This window comes from Parasteatoda tepidariorum, chromosome 8 (genome assembly GCF_982258835.1).
Source record: "Parasteatoda tepidariorum strain Cologne lab strain chromosome 8, Ptep-v5.0, whole genome shotgun sequence".
NCBI lineage: Eukaryota > Metazoa > Arthropoda > Arachnida > Araneae > Theridiidae > Parasteatoda > Parasteatoda tepidariorum.
In genome coordinates, this window is record NC_141762.1 from 44,665,519 (window position 1) to 44,693,054 (window position 27,536).

General features: G+C 29.1%; 1 protein-coding gene across 2 annotated transcripts; it reads left to right on the plus strand.

The window, feature by feature from the left end:
• Nucleotides 1-423: 423 nt before the first annotated feature.
• Pp4-19C (protein phosphatase 19C) lies at nt 424-23,534 on the plus strand. 2 transcript variants are annotated; one of them, XM_016064581.4, is made up of 8 exons: nt 424-612; nt 2,899-3,048; nt 9,087-9,239; nt 10,546-10,719; nt 12,722-12,848; nt 16,413-16,602; nt 18,083-18,161; nt 23,117-23,534. In XM_016064581.4, exons 1-8 carry the CDS (start codon nt 610-612, stop codon nt 23,165-23,167), a joined length of 927 nt encoding a protein of 308 aa, XP_015920067.1. In that variant the 5' UTR covers nt 424-609; the 3' UTR covers nt 23,168-23,534. The 2 variants fall into 2 exon arrangements, with proteins under 2 accessions (XP_015920067.1, XP_087006323.1); XM_087150197.1 differs by lacking the exon at nt 424-612 and having other exon boundaries at nt 2,882-3,048.
• The last annotated feature ends 4,002 nt before the right edge of the window (nt 23,535-27,536 follow it).

The window sequence follows — 27,536 nt, forward strand, 5'->3', positions numbered from 1 at the left end:
TAACGTACTTCCTTCTTTTATAACTCTCCACTCTCTAATGGTGAAAGTATGCGAAGTGTTGCTATAAGTAAAGAGTTCAGCAGTACGTCTGCTGTCGCCCATTTTTTCGATCGCCAATATTTGCTTGTGTATTTCGCGGGTATATTTGCTTGTGTATTCATCAATTCACGCACACAAATACCTCAGGCAGTGAGAATGCCTCTTATAAGTGCATGTTTGTAATTCGATCTGCTTTAGATTCATGCATTTAATTACTCAGATATGCAGTTTGCACAAGCATAACCATCTTTTTTGTACTTATATGCGCCTGACGCACTTACGCAGGCGCGAATCGCATGCAGTGAAAATGCTTTCGCACGTTGTCAAGCTGAATGTGGCTAAGCTATTTAGGGCAACTAATAATTAATATTTACTTATAAATTTGTATTTGGCAACAATAGATCTTTTTTTCTGTGTGAGCTTGCTAGCGTATCTTGATATTAAATCGTCTTGGATAATGAAGAAGAAAAATCAATAAACTAAATATTTATTTACATTAATTATTTTTAGTCACCTGAATTATCCATTCTTTATATTTATTATTTAAACCTTAGGACGTTTTCAAGTTGAATGGTAAGACTTTGGGAATTTTCATTATTTGGTAGATTGTTATGTATATACAATAATAAGTGCATCGCATCCAATCTCATTCGTAATTTCCTGTTCTTTATTGCAGTTCATAACATCTTTCTGATTGATTTTTGTTCTTAATCTATTAATGAGTTTAATCATTCGGTAATAAATGTAAAATAAAATATTAAAAGTATAATTTGTAAACGTTAAACAATGGATCATATGCTGTAGGCTGTCAAATGCTTTTAACTAATTTGTTTGGATTATCTGTATTTGGGGACCCCCATATTTGTTTGAAATTGTTATTACTTGCTTTCATAGTTGTTGTTTTTGTTACTTTTACTTAAATAAATCAAATTATACGTGTCCCATCGTAATTTTTTCAGTAACTAATTTTAATAGGTTCATAGTTTATATTTATAATTTATAGTTAACTGCAGTTACAGGTCTCTGTTGTAAACACATCGAAAACAATTGTTTACTTGTTGCTTAAATTTTTTTGGACGTACTCATTTAATTCTTATAGTTTCACTTTTGTTTTAGAAAATGAAGGAATTAATTTCAATATTATCCAGTTGATTTTAAGAAACACTTCATTTAAAGTAGTAATTTTTAATTTCAAAACATGCATTCAGTGTCAATTATATATGTAATAGTTTTGCTGTATAATTAATAGAGTAATGATGTTTCACATTTTCTTAAAGAGTGGATATTGATTTGACTTGATTATTTAGAATATTTTATTGAAATAGAATTGTTAAACAATGTATTTTTATAAATTACACTTTTCAGTAATGGGTATATTTCTGTATTGGTACCTGTATTTTCTGCATTAGTGCCAATTATTTTTGCTAATGTGCCAGAGTTTTTTCTTCTAGTGGTTTGCCAGGATAGCTATGAATTATACCCTTCTAGTTGGTCCACTTCTTTGATTTTTTTATTTTATCTTTCTCTCATGCTACTGTAGGGTTGTCATCAAACTTTGGCCGTTTGGTGCACATACCAATTTAAAAATGTTCCTTGTTGATGATTACGAAAGCAATCGTACAAGTAGGAATATAATTTTAGTCATGTGTTTCTCTGTGAAATCAGTTTGTCTTTCTGAGTAATTTTGCTCTACTTTAACAACTAAATAATCATTGCCTACATAATTTTTCCCCTTTATTAGTTTTTTAAGCTTAAATTTTGTTTTATTAAATTTTTAAGCTTAATTTTTGTTTTATTAATTTTTTAACTTTTAAGAACAACAATTTTTAATGTTTAGTTAAATACTTGTATTGTATAATGTTTAGTTAAATACTTGTATTAGTTAAATACTTGTATTGATTAATTTTAAGAACAACAATTTTTAATGTTTAGTTAAATACTTGTATTGATAAAATAGTATATATTATATTTTTTGTTTTTAATGCTTGAATGTAAAGTCTTGTATATAGAATTCTTTTTTATTATTTATCCACAACTTTTACATTTCATTAAATGAGATTCTAAATTTTTATCAATTCTACTTTACTGATTAATTGCTTTCAAATTTCAAGATACATTTTTAAAGCAGCTGGTTACCTTACCAGATGATGCCATTGTATTGTAAAATTTCGTTTCAAAATTAATAAAAAGGTTAATTTTAAATGTGAGTTTCAATAAAAATGCTAGTGTTTTTTTCATTAAATTATGAAGTTATTATTTTTATATAGATTTTTAACTATTGTTTTGAGTATTACTAAGTTTTTCATTTGTGATATTACTTAACTTATAAAAGTTTACTTTATAATAAAATCCTTTTAAAGAAAAGTGAACTACTAATAAATGATGTAGGCATTATACTTTCCTGCAATTTCGTAAGCTCTTTTCTTTTCGACCAGACTTTTACATTGACAATTAATGTAGGCTTATGACTAAGACACTCTGATTAATGTTATAGAATACATTATTTTGCTTTGGTATATATTAGCTTAAGTAATAGAAAAGAAATTAATATTAAAAAATTTTAATGAGTTTTAGGTGCTATGTAGTAATAGAAAACAAATGTCTCTAGGTTTTATTGCACCTAAGTCTTATCAGTGTCATTTATTTAATGTTGCTATTTAGATAAAGGTTCATTCCCTTTTCTATAGCAATTTCATTATTAAGTTTTCTGATATGATAGCAAAAAAGTAATTTTTATTAAGTTAATTTTTTTTTCATTTTATATTTAAAAATCTGCTTAAATAGGATATTATAAACCTGGTAGCCATCAATTTACCTCCTTGCTTTAAATTTCTAATATTTATGTGTGTACTTATTTAGATGGATGATTGTAGTGACTTAGATAGACAAATAGAGCAGTTAAGGAGGTGTGAAATTATCAAAGAAAGTGAAGTTAAAGCTTTATGTGCTAAGGCAAGAGAAATACTTGTAGAAGAAAGTAATGTACAGAGGGTTGATTCTCCTGTTACAGTAAGATACATGTTAATTTTTTATTCTTAGTTATATTCTGCTAACATAGGGGTGCACAACCTGCGGCCCGCGGGCCAAATGCGGCCCTTCGACTACTGAAGTGCGGCCCGCGAGAGCTTCTAAACACAAAAAAAAAATTTAAAATTGCAATTTTTGATCGCACTTTTAAGTCATCACGTTTTGACACAATCAATTTTAACAGATTCTTTAGTAAATGTACGTTTAAGGTATCCGACTACCTTCGGGACAAAATTTTTGAAAAATAAGTATTTTCAACAACATTATTGCGATTTATATTGTATATTAACTTAAATAAGCATATTTAATAGAGAAAATTTAATTATACAGGAAATTTTTTGTTTAAAGAGTATTTTTTATATAATTTTAACGAAAATAACTCATTAACGGAAAACACTCTACACAAAAAACTATTGTACATACAGCTATCAAACTTTTTGAGCCGTTTCGTATAACCCTCTGAAGTGTTATGAACCTCAACTTTAATGATATCATGAAATTAAAAAAATTTATGGATTGTTGAGCATATTTTTCCATTTTTTTTCACATTTTCTTCACATTATCTACTGCAAAATATCTCATAAAACAAAAAATAATACAGTTATCTGAATTCTGGAGGTCTGTTACATAACCACCAATACAAAAAACAATCTCTGAAAGTTTGAAGACAAATTTATAATAATTAGTTGAGTTATCTTGTTTTCCGCAAACAAAAAACAGCAAAAATTTCATTTTGAGAAAAACACAATTAAAGTTTATAATTACATTTTTTCTAAAAACTATGAATGTTTGTCAGTAGGAAGTTATTATATTTTATAGGAGGCACATTCCTTCACACATTTTCTTAGTTTTATTTAACGTAGCGATATTTTAACGTATTATTTAGCGATATTTTAAAGTATTTAGTGAATAACATCAAAAGTCTACTACTTATAAAGCATTTAACACAGGAACAATTTTTTATTAAACAACCATCTTACTGTATTTTCACACTTTAATATATATGTCTAAATATAGTTTTTATTTATAATTAGAAGTGAAAAATATTTTTTATAATAATTAATTAAAGATAATACAACAGCGGAAAACACTGTTTCTGAAAAATGTAATAAATAAACCTAAAAATAATTTTTTCATTGAATCAACAAAAATCGATTCACAGTTTAGATAGGTACAGCTAGATAGGTACATACATACAAAGTACAGTTTAAAACTCTCCCTTTTTGTAGGTGGTACCTTCTGTTCTCTCTAAGTTTGAAGTTTTTCTTTTTTTGAAAGCGCGAAGTTTTCTACGATTGCATTTATTGTTCACTGAAGAATGTCTTGCACAATCAACAATTCTCTCAGTATCTAGGCTATATTGCCCTGATAAAGTGTACCTTCCTGGAGCAATATTCAATTCTTTGAATATTGACAACAGTCCTTTGTAACCCTCATTAAATTGAATTATGGCAATACTTGCACACAACCGCAGTGTCGTCAGTTCAACGAATGTCTCCTTTGGCACAATTTGCCACAAAACACCATTGAAAGCCTCATTTGCGTTCTGAGTTTTTCCATGAAGACATTTTAGTAACAATTTCTGGTCGCACAACTCAAAATATATTGGTTTTATGATATTTATTATATTTTTCGGCAAACCCCGGGATCTTTCATTATATTCCTCATTCAGAGATTGAGCACGCTGATATTTACACCAGCTGTCAACCCCCGTGGGACATTGGCCATGCTTTGGGTCCGTAGAGGTTGAACAGCAATGGTAAAAAGCAGCTATTACAGCGGATTGCATGTTCAGAAGATTGCCCACATTGTGGCGAATTGCGATTCCGTAATAATTCTGCAACCTATTTATAAAAGCATCGGTCAGCTTTCCTTTGCCGCCTAGTCCTTTTTTTGAATTTTTAAGTTTTCTTAGTCGGGACCCAACCCTTTTCTGAATATGTCCAATACATTCAAGCTTTGTTACACTATTCTCACCATAAATATCTTTTACAGTCAAATACCCTTTAGAATCGCCATCACCGTAATAATCTGTGTAGTGCAACGAACGAGTTTTTTCAGACCTCTTGAAAATTTTCAGTACGCCTGCAGGTTCCATGCTTCCAGCAGAGCCACTATGGTTTTTACAAATATGCTTGTTATTGGTGCTGTGGGAGAAACGACATATACGACAATATTGTGACATAACTTCTATATCTAATATTTTCCCAGTATCTATAGAAATGACACTCACGCAACCATTCAGTGAAGAATAACCACGACGCTGCCAAGTTCCATCTACAGATACACCGCAATTCATTTTATTTTCACGGAGGTTTTTCAAAACTTTTGCAGCCTCACTCATAGAATGTTCTGCAGTTAAAGTGGCAGCTGCCAGTAACTTCTTCACCTGCTTCCTGAATGCAAGTTTTGAGAGAAATGGAGGAAGATTAAGAATAGTGCACAGCTTCTTAGCTGCAGAATATCCTTTGCCAATTAATCTCAAAGCGAGAACAAAACGTGTGTTTGTTTCAATTTGTTTATTTTCTTTCTTTGAAGTACAAAATGCCTTACTGAAACTGCAACTTTTACACATCAAAGTAAAATTAGATGAGAGCCCAAACCTAGAATTTTCTTCCAAATACAATTTGTTATCATGGCAATCCGGACAACATAATGAAGCTAATATCATCATCAGGATCTCAATATCAATTATTCGATTGCCAGACAGATTGTTTTTATCCACAGGGATCAGTTCTTTATTGACATCCATAGAAATCGATAATTTTGAAGAGCTTGAAGTAATAGATTCATCTGCTCTACACAATTTTGAAGAAATGGAATCATCAACTTTACTCGATTCATCGCTTTTGTTAGTATGTTGATTACCGTAATATTTACGTTTCGTAGATCGAGAAGTACGTACTTTGCCCATCTCAATAAATTTATCAAAATAAACAACAAATTTTTTGAAAGAAATCAATAAATTTCTTCAAAACAAATCAAAATCAGGATATAGAAAGAACGCTTCAAATGCCATAAAACTATCAGAAAATATGCTAACTTTTCATGTTGCCAACAAACAGTAACCACGAAAAGTAAAATCTAATTAAAATATAACTCAGATTATTAGCCGAGAGTTTAAGAGCTTTGAAAAATTAAATATCTAAGAGAAATAAACACACAAATAAAAATGGAACCGAAACTATCGGTTTCGTTTTTGTAATTTCTGGTAAGTTTGACAGCTGTCGTCTGTTACTAAAATAGCTATAACTATAGTTCTACTTGATGTGCATTCAAAAACAAAACAGTTTTGAAAACTAGAGAAATTGGGCATTATTATAAAACAATAAAATAAAATAGTGATTTTTTGTCAAAATCCTCGTTTTTAAGGTAGTCGGATACCTTAACACGCTTCTTTAAGCCGATTTTATGGAAAATATAAATGATTTTTTTTAAACTGTTATTTCCGCTTTTCTGCGTGATTTCGAAAATCTTGAAATTTTTATTACGACGCGAGTTTTAGATCGCACATTTAAATAATCACTTTTTGGTACACTTTATTTGTGACGATTTCATCTTAAATCTAAGTGATTTTTTGTCTTTTTTTTTTTTTTTTTTTTTTTGCAATTCTTTCTTTTTTTTCAAAAATTTTTTTCGGCAGTTATTTTGCTATGCGTTCCCACGTATTATAAAAAATTTCAATTATTCTATTATGACATGCAAATTTTAAATTGTTCATTTGACAAGCTTTATTCGTGCTGAGTTCAGCATAAATATAAGTAATTCCCCCCCCCAATTATTTCTATACTTTTCCGCATGATTTTGATGATCCCGTTATTTAACTATGATGTTACTAAGACACTTGATTGTTATTCGCACAATTAAATAATCACTTTTTGATACGGTATTTCAGTACAGTTTTATCGTAAATCCTAGTTATTTTTCCTTCTTTTTTTCCGCAACGAATATGATTTGGTCAAATGTGGTAATGAATCGTGATTTGGTCAAAAACCAAATATTCGGCAAAAAAAAAGGAAAAAAAATCGACTGAACGCAGTACACTTGGGGCCAAATAGCAAATTCTTTTAGCAGCATAGCAACACTGAAACTAACTTTTCAATGCTCAGAATAATATTTCCTGGAAAAACGTATTCTTAAATTAACTCTAAAAAATAAGGCCAATCAGGAACGTTTTTTAAAATGTCACAAAGCGAAACAAGAGAGCTTAAAAATCAATCTTAATTTTTGGAAGAAAATTTTAAAGCTTAACATCTCAGTTTTCCAATTACCAGAAAAAGCCAAGAAAAAAGAATTATGTCAACAGAACTGCTATTAAAAAGTAATGCGTTATAATAAAAACGTCTAAAAAAAGTTTTTTTTATTTAAAGAAAATAAAAATTTAGAAAAAAAAAACGTTCTTAATTTTTTAAATGAAAATCTTATGCTGAAAATCTCAATTTAAATTTTTCTCATTGCCATAATTTTAGAAGAAAAAAAATTGCTATAAAATAAATTTTATTAGAAACTTTATTTTTTAAAAAAAATGCTGGCATAATAAAAATGTCTAAAAAAAGAAAAACAGAAAAAACAAATTTTTCTTAGTTCCTGAAATAAAACTTTAATACTGAAAATCACACTTTTCTATGTTACTGGTTATTTATATTACAGTACAGGGAAAGAGTGATAATAAATTAATAGTATGAGACGTTCTGTAAAATACTTGATTATAATAAAAACAGCAAAAAATGGAAAAAAATCCTTCTCAATTCTCAAAGTATCGAAAAAATAACAAAATTGTCTTATCTGATTATAATTTTTCTTTTTTTTAAAAAAAAAGTAATATCTATAAAAATTCAAAAATAAAAAAAACTTAGAAAAATACATTTCTAAAAAATATTCTGCCGAATATTTGACAGATCATTCAACCAACTGAATTTTTCACAGAAGAGCCAAATACTCGTTACATCCCTAATTAAAATGTAATGTTATTGCAACTTGAGAAATTCATAAAATGGAAGAAAACGTGAATTTTTAAACTGCTCACTGTTTGTAGTTAAGATTTCAATTTTTTGTTTCTTAAGTGATCTTTTTCGATTAAAAAAAAGGAAAATGTTTACGATAAAAAAAATCTAATAATTAATAAAATGAAATAATAAAGTACATAACAAAATAAGCATTGAAGTTTATTTTGAACTATCACAGTTTTATTTTTAGTTTAGGCTTTTGCTTAAAACGTGTAAATTTTCTTCAATTAAAATATTTAATTTGAATTTATATTACTTAATTATGACTAAATTTTTTCCTACTTTCATTCTGTGGGCATTGCATTTTTTTTATTTATTAGAATTTAATTCTAAAAGGAATTTTCGCATTGCATGATATGATTAAAAAAAAAAAACATTTCTTTTTTTCAATGTTTATTTATTTTGATAAATCTACGGTTCATATGATCAAAATAGCAATTTTCTTTTTAAAGCAATTTTCTAATAATGGAACACCTTTCATTTTTTACAAATATATCACTAAGTTTATTGATAAAAGAAAATAGGACGCGAATGTTTAAATAAACATTACTATATTTGTCATTAACATCTCTAAATACATGTGCGGCCCTTCGTTAGCCAACCTGCTGTGCAAGTGGCCCTTCACTCAAAAAGGTTGTGCACCCCTATGCTAACACGTGTTGTACTATTTTCACTATTGAAATTAGTGTTTGCTGCTATATTTCCTTTATTTATTTGTATTAATTTATTCTTTTTAAAAGATATTACTGTTTTATCATAAATCAGTTTTATAATTAAAGATTTGAATTATTCAAACTCGGCTTTCTGATTATCAGAACTAGTAAGTATCATATAATTTCTATTTGTTTAAATTTTAGCTTTTCTTATAATACATTTAATTATTTTTACTCTTTTTCCACATTTTCCAGTGTCTTAGTAGAAATGGGTTTATTTAGAAAAAAATCTCAGCCCTAAAATAAATTTTATTTGCAGTATTTTTAGGATCTATGTTTAATTTATTGTTTAATTCATTAGGTGTGTGGTGATATTCATGGTCAATTTTATGATTTAAAAGAACTTTTCAAAGTTGGAGGAGATGTTCCCGATACAAATTATCTTTTTATGGGTGACTTTGTGGATCGTGGCTTTTACAGTGTAGAAACATTTCTTTTACTTTTGGCTCTAAAAGTAAGTTCATTTTTTCCCCCTACATTTTATTTGATCATAAACAACAAGATCTATTTGCTATATTTATTTCTCCTTTTAATATAACTGTTTTCAATAAATGCCTAACTATCTTTTAATATCTCAAGGATCTTGTTAAAATCTTTGTGTCTGACTATTCCCTGACCTTTATATTCACTGTTTGTTTTGTTGAGGATGCTGTAATGGATCTAATATTTTGAGTAGAGATTTGTTTTAAAATGTTTGATCAGTCTCTTAGTAATTAAAATGACTGAAAGTTGATTCTCACAGAATTTTCAAAACTGAACTGAGAAATCATTTAATATTTCATTTGTTAGTTGAGTTTGAAATTATGGAACCACTTTATTAACTGTAAGCGTAAAATTTTGATTAAGAAACATTAAACATAAGTACTATTTTTGCACAACATTAACCTTCAGATTGGCTCTTTGTAAGAATGAAAATCAATTAAAGTTCACTAATTTATTAATGTTTTATTTAGATTTTTTCCCCTGCCAACAATATTGTCTTCATTTATTTAATAAGTATTAAACTCTGCTGAAAGTAAGAAAATAATAATAATATCCCATGTAAATATTTTAGTTACCGCTATCACATCACATTAAACAAATTCTAAAAATAATGTCTAATCTTGTGATTTTGGAAGACTGATTCCCTTAGCCGTCTATTTTAAATAATATTGTGATTCACTTTCTGAATTCGTCTATTTTTGTCTTTTTTTTAAATTTTTAGAGGAGATGTTGAACATGTAATCCAATAGCTAAAAGTAGCCTATAAACTTAACTTCTCAACTGATTTAAATTAATAACAAAGCATTAAAAAAAGGTATTTGAAAATCTTTTTCTGTATTTGTTAAAATCTTGTATTTGTAAGAGTAATTTGCTGATCTAGTTTACAGCTTTTCTTAAAGTATCAGTTAGTGAGTATTTAAATTTACAAGTTTTTTTTTATTATGGCAATGGGTTCAGTGCTTAAGATTTGTAAAAATATAAATAAAGGTAAATAAAAAAAGTTCTAGAGTTTTAGTTTAAAGTTATACAACATTGTGGCAAAAAATATTTTGATTATTTTTTAAATTGTCTTGATTTTTTCTTTGGCCCACTACGAGGCCTGATATATGTAAGTGAGACATATTAGTTTATATAAGTACTCCTTGCATTTTTACAGTAGCATTGCTTTTTTGATGCTATTTGCTGATTGTTTTAGTTTTAGTGGCTTTTTATACAATAATGGCTATGGATCCTTGATTTTTAATATTGTCTTTGCTAATTTTTGTTTTATTTTTTAGGTTAGGTATCCGGATCGTATCACGCTAATTCGAGGGAATCATGAAAGCCGACAAATAACTCAAGTTTATGGATTCTATGATGAATGCTTAAGAAAATACGGGTCTGTAACAGTATGGAGATATTGCACTGAAATCTTCGACTATTTAAGTTTGTCTGCTGTAATTGATGGAAAAGTAAGTTCCTGTTTTTAAATTTTTTAATCTTAAAAAATTTTTTACTAATAAGGATTGAATTTTATATCCTTAAGTAGTTGCTTAATGCAGCAGTCCCTGAAAGGTGTACTGCTGAACCTTAGGGTTCTATGAAAAGTTAGAAGTTTCAAAATCTAATCAATAATCCATTATTTACTTAATATTTTGGTCATTTAAAGAAATTATTTAAATAAAATTACAGTGAAAACATATAGTTAAGTTTTTAAAAAAAAAATATATTTATGTTTATTCTAATTATAAAAGTTAAAATAAATTAAAAATACAATATTAATTTTTAAAGAATTACATTAATATTTTCCATTAAACTTTACGATTCAAAGTAAAATAACTAAATTCAACTGCAAAGGAATATGTTTTCCCGATAATCTTTCTCAACCTTCTTAACAATCCTTTATTTTGTTCATTTCAATGAAACCTAATTTATCTTGTTTTCATTTTATTCATTTTCAACTTATGCATTCAAAAATTACCTCCAATCTAGATTTGCTACCGCTCCAGGCTTACAAATTCAACAGTCTTACATAAAATTTAATTTTTAAACCTATTATTGATAAAATGGATTAATTTCATTCTTCTCTTTAATAGTTTCAAAATAGTAATTAGCTTTTCTGTAACTGATTTGTAAGCTGTCTGCACCTGATGTTTGGTGAGTTGATTTTATTGCCAGTTACTTTTGGCACATTTTTCTTGGCACCACTTTAGTCTCATGCCGAGAATGGATTCAAGTTTTTCAGTCCTATAAATTCAATGTCCTATTATATTACAGTTATTTTTCAACAACATAAAACATGTATTTCCTAAATAAAAAAGTGACAATTCTATATCAAATGTTAATCCCAGGCAACAGTTTAGTTACCAGTTTGCTGAAAATTAAACATAATCTTCTGTAATTAAAAGTTTGTCAAGTTTTATGTGAGTGTTTTACTGTGGGACTACACATGTGTCTTGTGCGATTGTATATACGATGGTTGCTGAATTTACATAGTGATAAGAATTTTTTTAAAAAAAAGGCGTATTCCTTCACTGACGTTTGACAAGTATCACTTTGTGTTGTCCCTTGTTTCAAGAACTATCATACAAAGACTAATATTTAACTTTTTCCATTTGTCCGAAATAACTCTGGATAGTAAACTGATTTTAAATTAAATGTTTCTTCCACATAAAAACGATTCAAATTTAAACTTAAAACTTGTGCATTATGTTTTGTTTTATTTACTTGTATTTATTAATAAAATAAAGAAATATGTTGATTTTTTTGCGTTTTTTTTCTTCAAAATAATCGGTAAGGGAAGTGGTTAATAGTGTTAGCAAGAAAAGAAATATTTGAAAAACTTATTCAGTGGGATAACAAACCAGTTCCGTCCTTTGGTTAACACTTTCACGGTTGCTAATAGATTTTATAAAGAAATTTAGGATTATGTCTAGGAAAGGGTTACAATTTAGGGTTCCAAAGCTGAAAAAAATAATAAATAAAAGCTGTTGGTCGAATAAATATAAATTTAGCTAATACTATCTGTGGTTCCTCCTAAAAGAACAAGTTCCTTGCAATTTTTCTGTTTCTGAAATTATCTACTTTTCTATATGTTTGTCACATTTTTATTTGTTTGTAATATTTATTTAATATTATTTATTATTGTATTCAATTGTGTACAGCTGTATATCATAATCAAATTTAAGGATCTGTCCAGACCGAATTTACTACCGTTTAGCGGTACCTTCACAAATTCAACTTTAGGAAAAACGGTAGTTTCTCAAAATACTTTTTCTTAAAATTTCATTTTTGTATTCCTTAAGAAATGATAAATCCATATTCTTGCCATATTTTAGTGTTCGATTTTTAAATATAATTTTTAATTTTTCACAAATTATGTCTAAATTTTCACAAAATAGGTACCTCTTAGAAAAGCCTAGACAGACCCCTGAGATTGAATATTTGATAGTAATTTCACTTTTTTTCTTTTAGATCTTTTGTGTACATGGAGGTTTATCTCCTTCTATTCAAACCTTAGATCAAATCCGAACTATTGACAGAAAACAAGAAGTTCCTCATGATGGCCCTATGTGTGACTTGTTATGGTCTGATCCAGAAGGTGATTTTTACTTGTAATATGTCACAAAAATAACTACAGTCAAACCGCGCTATAGTGAACCTTCAAGGGACTGAAATTTCGGTTCACTATAACCGGGAGTTCCCTAAATCCGTTACGCAGACAATTTAACTAATGGTTCCCAAACTCCTTCCTTTTATTACACATTATTCAAATAAATGACTGGAAAGCATTATATAGTAGCAAAAAATGTGTTATTTTTCATTACTCTTCGCCTTGAGTACAAAAAAAAAAAAAAATGAGTAATCTTTAGCTGATGAGCAATCCTCAACATCAGATATGGAAACACTTCCCGACTCTCAGATAATTTTTCCTGAATTTCTGTTATTCCACTTTTTAAACCTGCCTAACCTGCCATTTGAACACATAAAAAGTAGTTTCATAAAATCGCGCAGCAAATTCATCGACATTTGTCCAGATAATGGAAAATTGCGGCTTCTTAGATTGGTGAACCACTTCAGTAATGCATCTTCAACATCCTTGTGATCTGCTTTTCTCAATTTTTTTCAGCCATCTAAATTTTTTTATGAGCAGAAATTATTAATTGCCTATTTTTCCATTTGTTACAAACTGCAAATTTGGGTAGTTCATATTCCCTGAAAATATCAACTTGACTGCATCAATTTTCAATTTTTCTGATTATGCCCATTTTATCATCAATGGAGAACGTTTTGCGTTTACTGCTCGCCATAGTTAAATTTGAAGCACTTGTTTACAGGATTTTTTTAACTGAACTGTTAGCAGAAAGGAGTTGAAATGAGGGCCCTATCAACATATATTAGTGTTCAAGCCTTTGACCAATAATTAATAATTACTCATTACTTTTGACAGACAATGCATATTGATCCCACTGACACCTTACAGGTGGATCATCTGCCTGAGTTGGAAACATCCGCTTGGCTTGTTTAGGGATGGGAAAGAGAGATAAAAGAAGCAAACAAGAAAAAATGCTTATCGCTACATTCCCCTCTATAGATGGTTCTGAAAATCGGTATATGTATTGATTTTGAAGTAGAAATTTCAAAATTATTACAAAAAAAAAAGTGGGGAAAAAAATCTGTCGAAGACAGAGAAAAGTTCATTATATCCAGCTTCCTCACTTTTTTTTCTCCACTATATCCACAAAAAATAACATACGTGTATAGCAAGGCATGGGACCGAACATTTCGTTCACTATATCCGGCAGTTTACTATAAGCCGTGTTCACTATAGCGGGGTTTGACTGTATTTTGAATTGCTACAGTTTGGTAATGTTATTATTTATTATCAGACTTAATAGAAACTATCTTCTGTGATTAATGTTTTTTTACAGGATTTTGTGTTTTTAATCATGCGTAAATTGGCCTATCTTCAAAAAATCAGTATAGAAAATTCAGCTTTGATTTTTCTTTCAATAAAGGTAGTGCAAAAAGTTTCTTTCTATAAAGGTGGTGCTGAAAGTTTCTATTAAATAAAGGTAGTGCTAAAAATTTCTCTCAATTTAAAGAAGTGCAAAAAGTTTTTTTTCTCATTAAAGGTTGTGCGAAAGGTTTCTCAAAGGTTCAAAAATAGTGCCCCCGCTCTCTTTTAAGAGTGATAAATTTTTCTTACAACTACAGTAGAGAACCATTTATCCGGTATCCAGATGACTGGGAAGAATTTTGCTTGGTTTTCCCGCTATTTTAAAGTACTATAACGATTATATATATATAAAAAAAAAACAAAAAACAAATTTGACTCATCCTTAAAGTTGATTAGAGGGAAAGAGAGAAATTCTTCTCCTCACTTGCCCAGAGGAACTTAAGTTCTTCCCCTGACCTTGAAGATCATTAGATCCAGAGGGGGCAGGGAAGGGACAAATGTTTTATTTTCTCCTGTGTTTATTTTCTTTTTCTGATAAGCTGCCATCAATCAAACTTAAAGGAGTTTCAAGCTGATTTCGTTTTCTCTTTGATTTACAAGGGGGTGCGGAAAATGCAGTGCACAGGCATAGCAATGAATGTTTGAGTTAAGGAACTTGAAACATCTGGCTAAGAGTATTGATTTTAAAGGTGAAATGTGAGATTTATTTTAAATCATCCACTTCAGTTACTCAGTTTTGTTATTTATTATGGTGAATTGTTTTATTATTTCGGATAATGCATTAATTAATCACCAGTTCATCTATTTGACATCAATTAGCAAAACAATATTTTTTTGTTGAATAAATTCTGATTTCTTAGAAATGCGATATCATTAGCAAGTTTTTCTTGATGTGCAATCACATCTGCTTTCCTTAAAAATAATCTTTTAATAAAAAATAAAATAAAAGGAGAAGATTGTTTATTAATTTAAGCATATAATTATTTGTTAATAAAAGCAGGTGATTATTTTATAAAGAAGATAGTAGTTTTTTTTTTTTTTTTTTAAATTTTGATTCTGTTTGTATCAGAGCTAAAGAGGAAAAAAAAAATTGTTCTTAGTTCTGAAATACAATTTTAACATTGAGAATCACAGTTTTCTTTGTTAATGCTTATGTCTTATCGTACAGGAAAAAAGTTACAGCAAAAGAATAAAGTCTATTAGAAATGTTTCATTAAAATGCTGCACTGTAGATACAGAAAATGAGCAAAAATGAAACAAGTAAAAAAAAAAAGAAAAAAAAAGTTCTCAATTTTTAAAACGTAAAGTGTTAAATAAGTGGCGAAATTGACTTGCCTGAATATAGTTGTAAAAGAAAAGAATCAGTATTACATAACTCATGGTTCAGTATAAAGTAATCTAGTTTCATTCTTTAAATTTAGCTTTTCTATTTGTCCTTCATAGGATAAATTAAAAAGTTTTGTAACTTAATAAATATGTGTAAAAACAATTCCTAATTATACGATTTTAGATTATTCTTTGTTTAGTCTATTCAGATTCCCCTTCTCTCCCCCCCTCAAAGAAATTTTGTTGAAAAATACTTTTCCAAATAATACTCTGCCGCATATTTGGCCAATTAATTGGCCAACCGAATATTCAGGAAAAGGGCCAAATATTTACGTTCGAGAGAAGAAGTTCAATATTTTCCTTGTTGTAATTGCCTAATTTTGCCCTATTGTCTATGCTAAGAGTTTCTCCCTAACACTAAAATTTAAATAAAATGCAAATTCCTTTAAAACTCATTTTACTTCAAAAATGAATTATTAATTTCAATTAATGACAATACTCACTATAATGACTTATTAGTGCTAACAGAGGTAAAAAGTGCAAAGCAAACTTCACGGTTGTGAAAACTTTGAAAGGGTCATAAAAATTTTGCTATTGGCACCATCTTGTATAATTTTTGTGTATAAGTATTGCTAAATAAGTTGTTGGACACACTGAAATAATATAGACACGCACAGCCTTGGACACACAGCAAATATTCCTGGTAGCGGTGTTATCTCATCAATTAAGGCATCAATTTCTTTCCTTTCATAAAACTACTTGCATGAAAACTCTTTTATTTTTATATTTTACTTATCTTTTGAATTTTAAGAAATTCAAATTCTCCTATTTTAAACTTAGAAAAAAAAAAGTAATTTATATATTTTTTAATGTTTCTAGATACTCAAGGCTGGGGAGTTAGTCCAAGAGGTGCTGGTTACTTGTTTGGAAGTGATGTTGTGGCCCAGTTCAATACTGCTAATGATATTGATATGATTTGTAGAGCACATCAATTGGTCATGGAAGGCTACAAATGGCATTTCAACGAAACTGTTCTAACAGTGTGGTCGGCCCCTAATTATTGTTACAGGTGCAGTTTTATTTATTATTTTTTCAGAAAAAGTGTTTTATTAATTTCTTAAAATTTCTTTAACTTTCTGTGGTTTAAATGTAGAATAATTTGTATTCTAGTACAGTGGTGATTGTATTTCAGGTGTGCCTCGGAATTTCGGGTTTTTAATATCATTCTCCAAGGTCTAAATACTAGAAGCAGTGTATGTGATTTTTCCGAGAATATTTTTCAGAATTCCGCATATTGCGGACTCCTTCAAATCAAAAACTTATAAGCCAATAAAATTCTGAAACTTTTACTGAATCCTGTTAACGAGGCATTTACCTACACGGGATTCTTCCGCCAATTTAATTCTTTTGGTTTGATGGATTTTTACCATTTGAATATTTGGAACTGTGCTACTAATATTGCGAATCGTGATTATTTTAAGAAGTACGTTTTTTCTTGAATTAGTTACTATAAAGGTGTGATATTCTTTGTTAGTAAGTAATTTTATTAAAAATGTTAGTTCAAAAAATAATGTTGATTACAAAATGTTTGGCATATAAATTGATATCTGGATATCGATTTTTTGAACATAAAATTTTCAAGTATTTTCACTTTTTGTCACAATCACCCCTGTCCTAGCACTAAAATCTTAGTATTCTCAATGCTAATACTGAAGTGGATTTCTTTTCTGTACTATTTCTTATTTATAATATGTATTAATAGTTTTTCTTTGCCATTTCAATTACAAAATATTTATTTCAATTTCTGTTTCTTATGTGAATATTTATTTCTATTTCTGCTATGGTATGTGGCAGGGTAATACATTAGTGAAGTAATGTAAAAGACCACCAACAAGCAGCTTGAAACCTGAAACAAATGCCAAAATGTTCAGTCAAAAACATTTTGTTGAAAACTTAAGGGCAAAAACAAATTATAAATTTTATCATTTCTGCCAAACTGCTGTTTAAAAAAACATAGACAAGCAGTTTGAAATATGAAACAAATGACAAAATGTTAAAGTACCAAAGTACATTTTTTAGTACCAAAAACAAATTATAAATTGTACCATTTCTTATCTGTGAATAATATTCAAATTTTAATCAAAATACTTCCTTACTAAATTAGTTTAAAAATTATATTTTATTATTTTTAAAATATTTTGCTTAATCAAATTATTTAACACATAAAAAGTGTAATTTTATTAAATAAATGAAGCTGAAAGAGTAATTGTTTATAATGGTCAATTAGATTCCCCCTCTCACAATCAACTACTAGAAGTTCTCTCATTTTTGTTGTGCAAAATTTTAAAAATTGTGTACCGTTTTAGGTGCTGTCTTTATCGTCAGACTTGGGTCTAAATCTAATAATCATTATTTTATATTAGTTTGTTGAAGCCTTATATGTTTTGTTGGTTTGCCTGGAAGTTTATTTTTACTAAATGGATAATTTACTCTTTCAAATCTAAGAATAGTTCTGCTTATTAATTTTATTTTACTGTACTCATTTGTAGATGTGGGAATGTTGCAGCTATTTTGGAATTGGATGAACACTTGCAGAGAGAGTTCACAATATTTGAAGCTGCTCCTCAAGTAATTACTTTTTTATAAATTTAAGTGTTTGAAAACATTTTTATACTGTTGTTTCTTTATCAAAAGCATATAAAGGGTGCATAGCGTTTTTAAAAAGTACTTAATTTTCCTCTTTTCAAAATGAGATCTTTCCTTTATGTTGATTTTCGCTTCGAATTACTCAAAAGCGTGGTTTTCACATTATTCTAATCAACGTTTTCACAATTCACCCCGTTTTCACAATTAATTAATTCCCTTTTTCACAATTAATTCGTGCTTAAAAATATTTTTTGAGTGCTTAAAAAGTGCTTATTTTTTGTTGAATAATTTGGCTATACACCCTGATATATTCTGAGCAATAACGTATTTTTTGTGTGGTTTTTGCCTGTCTGATTGATAACTTTAAACTAAAATCTTATGTCAGCAAAATTGTGTTTATTTACTATATTTTATAATTAATTTGAAATATTTTTATATTTCTTGTTTGTGTGCTGAAGGAAACAGAACAATATCTACAATAACTACACATTTTATGAAAAAATTAAAATAACTTGTGCACAGTTTACCCAGAAAGTTGCACTATAAAATACTTAATGTCATGTAATATTTTAGCCCATGAGAATTGTGAATGAGTCATTCTTAGGTATTTGTGTTCCAATTGCAATGAAATGAAGCAGTTTTATAATAAGTATAGTTTGTCTAAGCTAAGAACTCCTCCCGCCACAAAGTCTGAGGCCGTCTGGTGCTATGAAAACAAGAATGGGACATTTAAGAGAGGGTAGCTTCTCTCTTGGACTAACACAATAGACCAAAGAAAGAGATTCCCTTCTCTCGCCGACCCGAGCCGAAACCACTCTAAAACAGTGACCCCACACCCCTACTTGAAATAGTCATGCCTCGTTACCATAGTCACTGCCACAGGTCAAGACGAATGTCTGGGCAGGGTGCGTAGCATTTGTAAAAAGTACTTAAAGGTGCTTTTTTGGGTATTTTGTTTTTAAAAGCTTTTAAAGGTGCTTTTTTCAGCTGGCGTTTTTAAAAAGTGCTTTTTTTCCGAATAATTTTTTTTTCTCCCTTCAGTGATATCTGGTGGATCCCATGCATTTCACGAAAAATGGGGAGTTTGCTACGTTATCATTTACGCGGACTTCATGTCGTACCCACGTTATGACTTGCGCATGCGCGCACACTTGAAACCGAAACCCGAGTGCTCCAATTCGGATAGAGAATATCAGATCCTTATGAAATGTTTTTCCTTTTAATTTATTTTAATTTTGTTCTTGTTTATTTTATTTTACTTCTAACACTTTTTTTGACGTAGGGGGTAAGGGTACTTTTGTTCTGAGTTCAGGGTCAAGTTGAATTCACTCGGTGATGTGGGAAAGTACTGATTGTTTCGATTTACGCCCGTTTCTTTTTGTTTTTTTTAAACGCTAAAACTGTTTATAGAAAGTTTTTTGTTTTTCAATAATATCATTGATTGAATATGAATTTTTTGAGTGCTTGAAAACTTTTGTAAAGTCCTTGAAAAGTTTTTAAAAAGTGCTTATTTTTGATTCAAAGATTTGGCTACGCACCCTGTCTGGGGAGTACTTATTTTAGACAAACTTTATAGGGTAAACTAACCAGTGAAGGAACACTTAAGCTTCATTTGCCTTTTAAAAAATCATATTAATTTCATAATTCGTAATTTTAGTTAAATGACAGTGTCAAAATATTTGTTACTAATTGCAAATTATGTAAAAATTTTTTAGAGAACTTACATAATATTGTTTTAAAGTTTTGGAGGTTCAAATAACAAGTAGTAAGAAGACCAAGTGAAGGAACAGCTCTTACCAGTGAATGAACACCCAGTAAAGGAACACTTAATTTTGATTATTTTTTAATGCTCTTTATGAATTTATAAACCATACAAATATTTAAAAACAAGCCTATTATTGAAATTATAACATATAAATACTTGGAAAATGTTAATTTTTTTTTTTATAATCATGAATTGAAAATTAAAGTGTCAACACATTAACGCATACTGTTCATTCACTGGAAAATCTATGCCCAGTGAAGGAACATACCTGTTCCCTCACTGGTTAGAAGTTGTTTTTCGCATTTTTAACAAACTTTTGATGCGGAACATCACTAAAGGTGCAAGAAAATTAGAGTTTATCTTTTATTTTCATTAACTTAGAAAAAAAACCCGTAAAGGAACACTTGTTCCTTCACTGGTTTTTCATCGTTTGGTGATCCAGTAAATAAACACCCCCTTATCTCACAAGGGAAACTAGGGAAGTGTGACTCGCCAATTTTGAAATAAACTAGTGGGATGTATGCCTTATGAGGAATAATTTTAGGGGACAACATTCGTATCGGCCCATAGAAGGTTCTGTGACAGATAAAAAATAATTCAATATGTAGGAAAATCGATATTTTATTACTTCAATGCAGACTATTAGTTATTGTAATTGTCTCATAATCCAATTAATTTATAATTAATTGGATAAATAATTAATTTGCTAATTAATAAATTAATTAACATTCGTTTCGGCCCATAGAAGGTCCTGTGAGAGATAAAAAATAATTCAAAATACATAAAAATCTGTGTTTTATTGCTTCAATGCAGACTATTAGTTATTGTAATTGTCTCATAATCCAATTTGGAATTAATTTGCTAATTAATAAATTAATCAAAAAATTAATTAATTATTAATTAATTGTTGGTTAATTGTTGATAAATTATTCATTGATTGTTAATTAATTATTAATTAATTAATTGATTTGCAATTACATACTCCAATTAATTTGGAAAGTTTTTCGAAGAAAAAATTAAAAAAATTTGATGTCAATTATATTTTTAAATTAACCTAACAGGTTTTTATGAAAAACTACAGATATATAAAACTTTCGAAATCAATTTTGACAATAAATATGCATTATATAGTACAGTACCACAAAATTAATTGGAGTATGAGACAATTATAATAACTAATAGTCTGCATTGAAGTAATAAAATACCGATTTTTCTATATATTGAATTATTTTTTATCTCTCACAGAACCTTCTATGGGCCGAAACGAATGTTGGCCCCTAAAATTATTCCTCATAAGGCATACATCCCACTAGTTTATTTCAAAATTGGCGAGTCACTTCCCTAGTTTCCCTTGTCAGTACTTTATTATGCTATGATGCTTAAAAAAATAAAACGTAACTTCAATAATTATATTTTGAATTCTCTTTTTCACAGTGAGAAAAATAAAACTATTACATGCAATTAATTCCACTTCAAAGATATAAATACAAACACTCACCTTATAATTTTTTCAAAGAAACAAGGTGTTGCAGAGCTAATAACAAATTCAAAAATTTTTCCAGAGAAGTCTATTTGACCAGGTAATCCAAAACATTGCTAGATCACTTCCTATTATTTGGCAGTAAGCTATTGTTACCAATCAATCTAAAGAAAATCTTTCAAATTCTTCTTTTTAATCAATATATATGAAATGTTCCTTCACTGGGTAGTGTTCCTTCACTGGTTGGTTTACCCTACTCTGTGTATTTGTTTGTTTCCTGCAAATAAGTATTCCATTGTATTCTTTGATTTTTTTTTAACTACTGTTTCTTAACAACTTATTTTATATTCTAATCCTGAGGAATTTTATGAGTATCATTTATAAGTACTGTTTTAAGTATTTAAATTGTGATAAAATATGATCAGGGTTTTTCCCTTGGGGGACCATTTCGTCTAAATGAAAAGCAAAGCTGCTAATTTTAAATTTTGTTGTTCATAGATTATAAGAGCTTATTTTATATATATATATATATATATATATATATATATATATATATAATATAAAAAAACAAATTCAAGTTTTAAACTGAATAGGAAAGGAAATTTTTGAAATTTGAAGTATTTTCTGTAAAAATGCACATTAAATTTTTCCATTTTAACGTGGTATATTTTTTTAATTTTATATTCCTTTAATTATTCTTACATAACTTGTCTTTTTAATACACATAGTTTTCAGAGAAGCTTAACTTTTTCTTCATTAGATAAAGGAATATTCTTACAAATTAAATTTGTCCATTAGGCAAGAATGAGGTTTCTTTATGTGAATGCAATGACTTAATTATTTGGTTTCACATAAAATACTACATTATGCATGCTTTTCAGTATAGCAAACCAGTTTTGTAATGCTATTAGCTAGGTATGATTGCAAACTCTACTGGATTTTTCAGTAGACTACTGAATTTTGCCAGTATTTCCTGGTTTACTAGTTTCATAAAAATTCCCTTAGTTTTTGTAAGTTTCAGAAAAAAATTGAGTAAGTTTCCTAAACATTTCCTTTTGAAATAGATTATTGCTTGCTTGAATATTTAAATTAGTATAACTAATACATGATGAGGCGTGTCTTTTTTTTATTTATAGAAATCAATATAAAACTTTTTTTGTTCTAAAATTTTCAGCTTATTTTTATTCAGAACTCAAGCTTTTTTTTTATTCAGAATTCAGCTTATTTTTATTCAGAATATAATTCTGCAAAAAAAAAAAGAAGAAAAAATTATTTGCTTTTGTATTTTTTTCAGCTATTTTATTTCTTTAACTCTTTCATTCCTCTGTTTTCTAAATTTAAAATCTATAATTATGAAGATGTAGAGCATAAAAGTTTTGGTTATACCTATCATTTCTATTAATGTTATTATAATGCTTTTTTAAATGTATCGTTGTTTTTTTCCGAAGAAACGTTAAGACATGAAAAATTCTTGGAATTAGTCATGAATTTAAAATTTAGCAGATACCTTGTATATGGTAGAGAAAGAAACATACTTACTCACAAGTTTGCTTATTAACAAAAATGGTGGAGGGCTATTAAATAGATATGACAGATTCTTATTTTGGTATACTAAGTAACATTTAAGAATTAGGATCTTTTTTTGAAAAAATGCTCTTTTTATTTTTAATTATACATGATTTTTGTTTGCAGGAGACCAGAGGAATTCCTACTAAGAAGCCTCAACCAGATTACTTTTTATAAAAGGTGAATCTTCTGTCATTGGTCCATTTTTTTTAGTTAACTGGTAATCATAGTTGCTTGCATGATCCAATCTCATGTACAGCCTCACTTGTGTTAATAGAAGAAGAAAAAAAAAAAAAAAAAATAGGAACATGTTTTGAGACTGTGCCACTTGAACTATGAAAATTACTCAAAAAGGAAAAGATGTACAGCTGCCATGCGTGTTTCTCTTGGAAATATATTTTATCTTGAGTATTAAATTGTAATTTTTTTAAAAAAAGAATTGTCTTGTAAATATGTCTGTTAGTATTTCATTTTATTCTTACTCTTGTACAATCTTTTACATGTCAATGAAATTTGAAATAAAATCTCAGTATGATTAATATCATTTTTGCAACAGCTACTTTTATTTGGAACTCTTTCCTCCTAATTTATGTTTACTTTGTGTCAAAAGCTCCAGTCTTGCCAGGGGGGATCCAGAAATTTTTCCTGGGAAGGGTCATAGACTCAGTTTCCCCCCCCCCCCCCACAATTAATTTTTTATATAAAATTTTATTTTTTTAAATAGTATTTTTGAAAAAAAAATAAGCGGGTTTTTCTTAAAATTCTCAACAACATATTGATTGATGGGTACAAATCGATGTAACAACAGGCATTAATAATCTAGGAAAGATCGTTGGGCACTTCAAGTCCTACTTCTTATTTAATTTTTTTCATAATGAACAATAGAACAATACATAAATAATTCAAGTATTCAAAATCTTTAAATAATAAATGTAATGCGTTTTTTAGAAACTTTGGCAAATCTGTCAATGATTTTTTCAACATCCAAATCAATTTCTCGATGAATGTTTAATAATGCGAGTCCGTTTAATTGTTCTTGATTTTGAGTTGCTCTGAGCCAAGTTTTGAGGCGTCGACGAGTTGAAAAGGAAAGTTCTTAAAATTCTCAACAACATATTGATTGATGGGTACAAATCGATGTAGCAACAGGCATTAATAATCTAGGAAAGATCGTTGGGGACTTCAAGTCCTGCTTCTGTTTCACGCTGCCATTTTGCCACCCAACTTTTACGGAAGCATTTGAGAAATTCTTGTAAAACTCGGCAGTTTCACGAACGGCTATAAGATCTTCTTCTGTAACAGTTTGACGAGGTAAAAAAAACTCGGTAATTAAAAAGTTTCAGTACATCTGGGAAAAGTGTCCTTTAAATCTGCTAAAATATTATCTAATAAAGGAATAAAAGTAGTCTTCTGGAGTCAGGTTTGGCTGATTATTATTTCTTTCTGTTGGGCGAGAAACTAAACGTTTTGGTCGCAGCTCTACATTTAATTGTTCAGCAACATCTTGAGCTTCAGAAAACAGTTGTTGAAAAACAGTATCCACCTTTCTGTAAACTATTAAAAAGTTATTATTTATGTATTTTTTTTTTCAATTTGGGGGGGGGGGTCGTGACCCCTGGATCCGCCACTGAGTCTTACTTAATCTGAATGAAATTTCAAATGTTTGTTATGTATGCAACTTAAATTTTATTTAGTTCGTCAAAAGTAGTTCAAAATTTTCCTTCTGCAGCAAAGTAAAACTAGGAAAACTCTCAAAAATAAAAGAATATCAAATTATTTGTACACCTGTGTTTTCTATGCATATACTTTGTCAGTCAAGGATAAGTTGAAAGTTTATAAACGTTTTAAAGATATGATACCAAAGAAGAAGAAAATGGTCCACCCTGAACAACTTTTGATCTAAGGATCGGATATTCACGTTCTAGGACTCTATTTTAAAGTCTCTAGGGGGTGACCTCAAATATGCTAATTAATATGTGCAGACTATATTTTAAGTTACGGAATCAGACACAAGAACATACCTTTTTTTAAAAAATCGGATTCAGATTTCTGACCCCCAAAATATGTTCCCAAGTTTGGACTTCTTAATGTTCATTTTACTTTTTGCATATTTCGCTATATTTCAAGAGCTTTTTATGCAAATTGAAAAATTTTTACACTCTATTATAAATTTTGTTTACAAAAATAACTTTTAGTAAATATTTATTTTATTTAAGAATATTTGGAACAATTTTGAATTGTAAGGTATACAATTTTTTGCATCATTTTAAAGTATCTAATATTACATGGTAAAATACGAAATTGGTGGAATTGTTTCTGCGAAATTCAATTTTAAATATGACTTTTTTTAAATTTGATTTTTAGGAACTATTCATCCAATTTCGCTCAAATTTTGTATTTTGCCATGTAAAATTTAAAATGACATAAAAAATTTTATACCTTATAATTAAAATTTTTTCGACTTTTTGCGGAAATAATAAGTATTTATAAAAAAATTTTTTGGATAGAAAATTTTTTATTACTGTGAGCAAAAAGTTTTCAATTCACTAAAAAATTTCTTGATATGGCGAAATATGCAAAAAGTAAAATTAACATTACTGGGTCAAAACTTAGGACTGCTCTCCTGATCAAGCTATTAGGACCGTATTTCTTAGGTTTCGGTTACTTCCTTTAATTAGGGGATCAGAAACCGAATCCGGCGAAAAAAAGTGAAGAAAAAAAAAGCTATTTTAAAAATACAAATTTAACTTAACCACACTAAGCAACAATCACCAGCCGTTATTTATTGACAGATTTTTAATTTCACAGAGAACATTACCAGGATTTTTATCGAATTTTTTCTGTCAGCTTGAAGACATAATCATCTGCAGTAAAGACTGGTTACGCTAGAAGATATCACTGAGAAACTCAACCCGGAATGTTCAGTTTTTACACGTGAAGCTCACGCAATTTTGTTGGTTTTGGAGTATATACTCTTTCAAATACGTGAAAAAGGGTAAATCGATACAGACTCTGAAAGTTGTATTGCATCACTAATCCCATTTTATCATAAATTATATTATCCATACATATGAAATTACGCAAGTTCGGTTATACAGTTTTGTTGTATTGGATTCCCGATCATTCTGGTATTCCAGGCAACAAAAGTGCGGACAAGTTTGCTAAAATCTCTCAAAACCTTGCTAATAAACCATTAACTTATTCTGATACTGGAAACACAGCCAATCTTACTTTACTATTAAGATGGCAAAAAAAACCTGCAATGATGAAACTAATTACACTTCCTTAAACCAAAAATCGAACCATTTTCGCGAGCATCTCAGCTGAGGAAATATGAAGTTACATTAAACCGTTTACGCATTGTTCATACGCGTATTACGCATAGACAACTTTTACTAGGCAAACTTTCACCAGACTGCTTTTGCTGTAATGAGTTTTTAAAACTTCTAACCCAGTGCAACAGATTTAAATATAAATGACAACGTTATTTTGGCTGGCAGTACCCCACGCATTCGCGATAAATCTTTTGGTGTTCGAACACCGAAATTGGAATTACTTAAAACATAATTAAAGTTGTATAAGGTTGCGTGCTTTAATTATTGGAACAATAAAAAGAAAACTTAATTTAAACCATTATTTTTAATAACAGTAATATAAAAAGATAATAATAAAAAATACAACTGACAACTCGAAATTAGCAATTCTAGAGTTCGAATATGAATCAACAGAATGTGTGAAAAAATAGAATGAGAAAATAAAATAATGTTTTGCTTAGAACTAGTGGTCCCGCAGTGGACTGATCGTTAAGACACGGTTCCCAGCAGATCACTGAAGTCAAGCATCACTGGCTGCGGTCAGTGTGCGGATGGGTGACCACTTGGATCAGTCTGCGTAGGGACCGAGGGTGTGCGCTATTGGTCCTCGTTAAACTGTGCTACCGTAAAGCGCTCGACTTCGCGCGCAGGTCGTCGTGCTACCGAAAGCGGGGGTGCCATCCCCTCCGCAGAGGATCAAAATTTTGATGGTAAGTCTTCGGATCATCCTCCGGGATGTTTCCCAGACCGTCGCCAATAGCCCATTGCGCAGCTCTAGTACGACGTAAATTAACAACAACAACTTAACTAGTGACGCCATCTGTTGGCACTCATTGAAGTTACGTTCCACCACAGTATTCCCCCCAAGTTACGGTCCACCACAAATCTTATGTTAATCTTTTCTTTTACTGTTGGATTTTATAATTTCGTTTATTGTAGATGTAAAAATTTGTAAAATAAACGTAAGAACTTGATTGTAAAATCTAGAAAACTGTAATTTGTACTAAGTTAATGGTGAGGTATTTCCATTTTTGGTTCTTGTGCCAAAATTACAAATTGATTAAAAAAAATATTTTGTTTTTATATTTAATATGCTAGTCATTTCTTTGTCACGAATGTTCCTTGAAATTGGATTTTATATTTTTTCAAGAAAGAAATTTTTTTAAGTTTAAATCAATTAATGATAACGTATTTGATTTTTTTTTCCTTCGTAATTTTATATGAAGCAGATA

Coding starts and splice junctions, on each gene's coding strand:
- Pp4-19C (XM_016064581.4), top strand. Junction 16,603..18,082: donor GCCCCTAATTATTGTTACAG/GTGCAGTTTTAT, acceptor ACTCATTTGTAG/ATGTGGGAATGTTGCAGCTA. Junction 18,162..23,116: donor TATTTGAAGCTGCTCCTCAA/GTAATTACTTTT, acceptor TTTTGTTTGCAG/GAGACCAGAGGAATTCCTAC.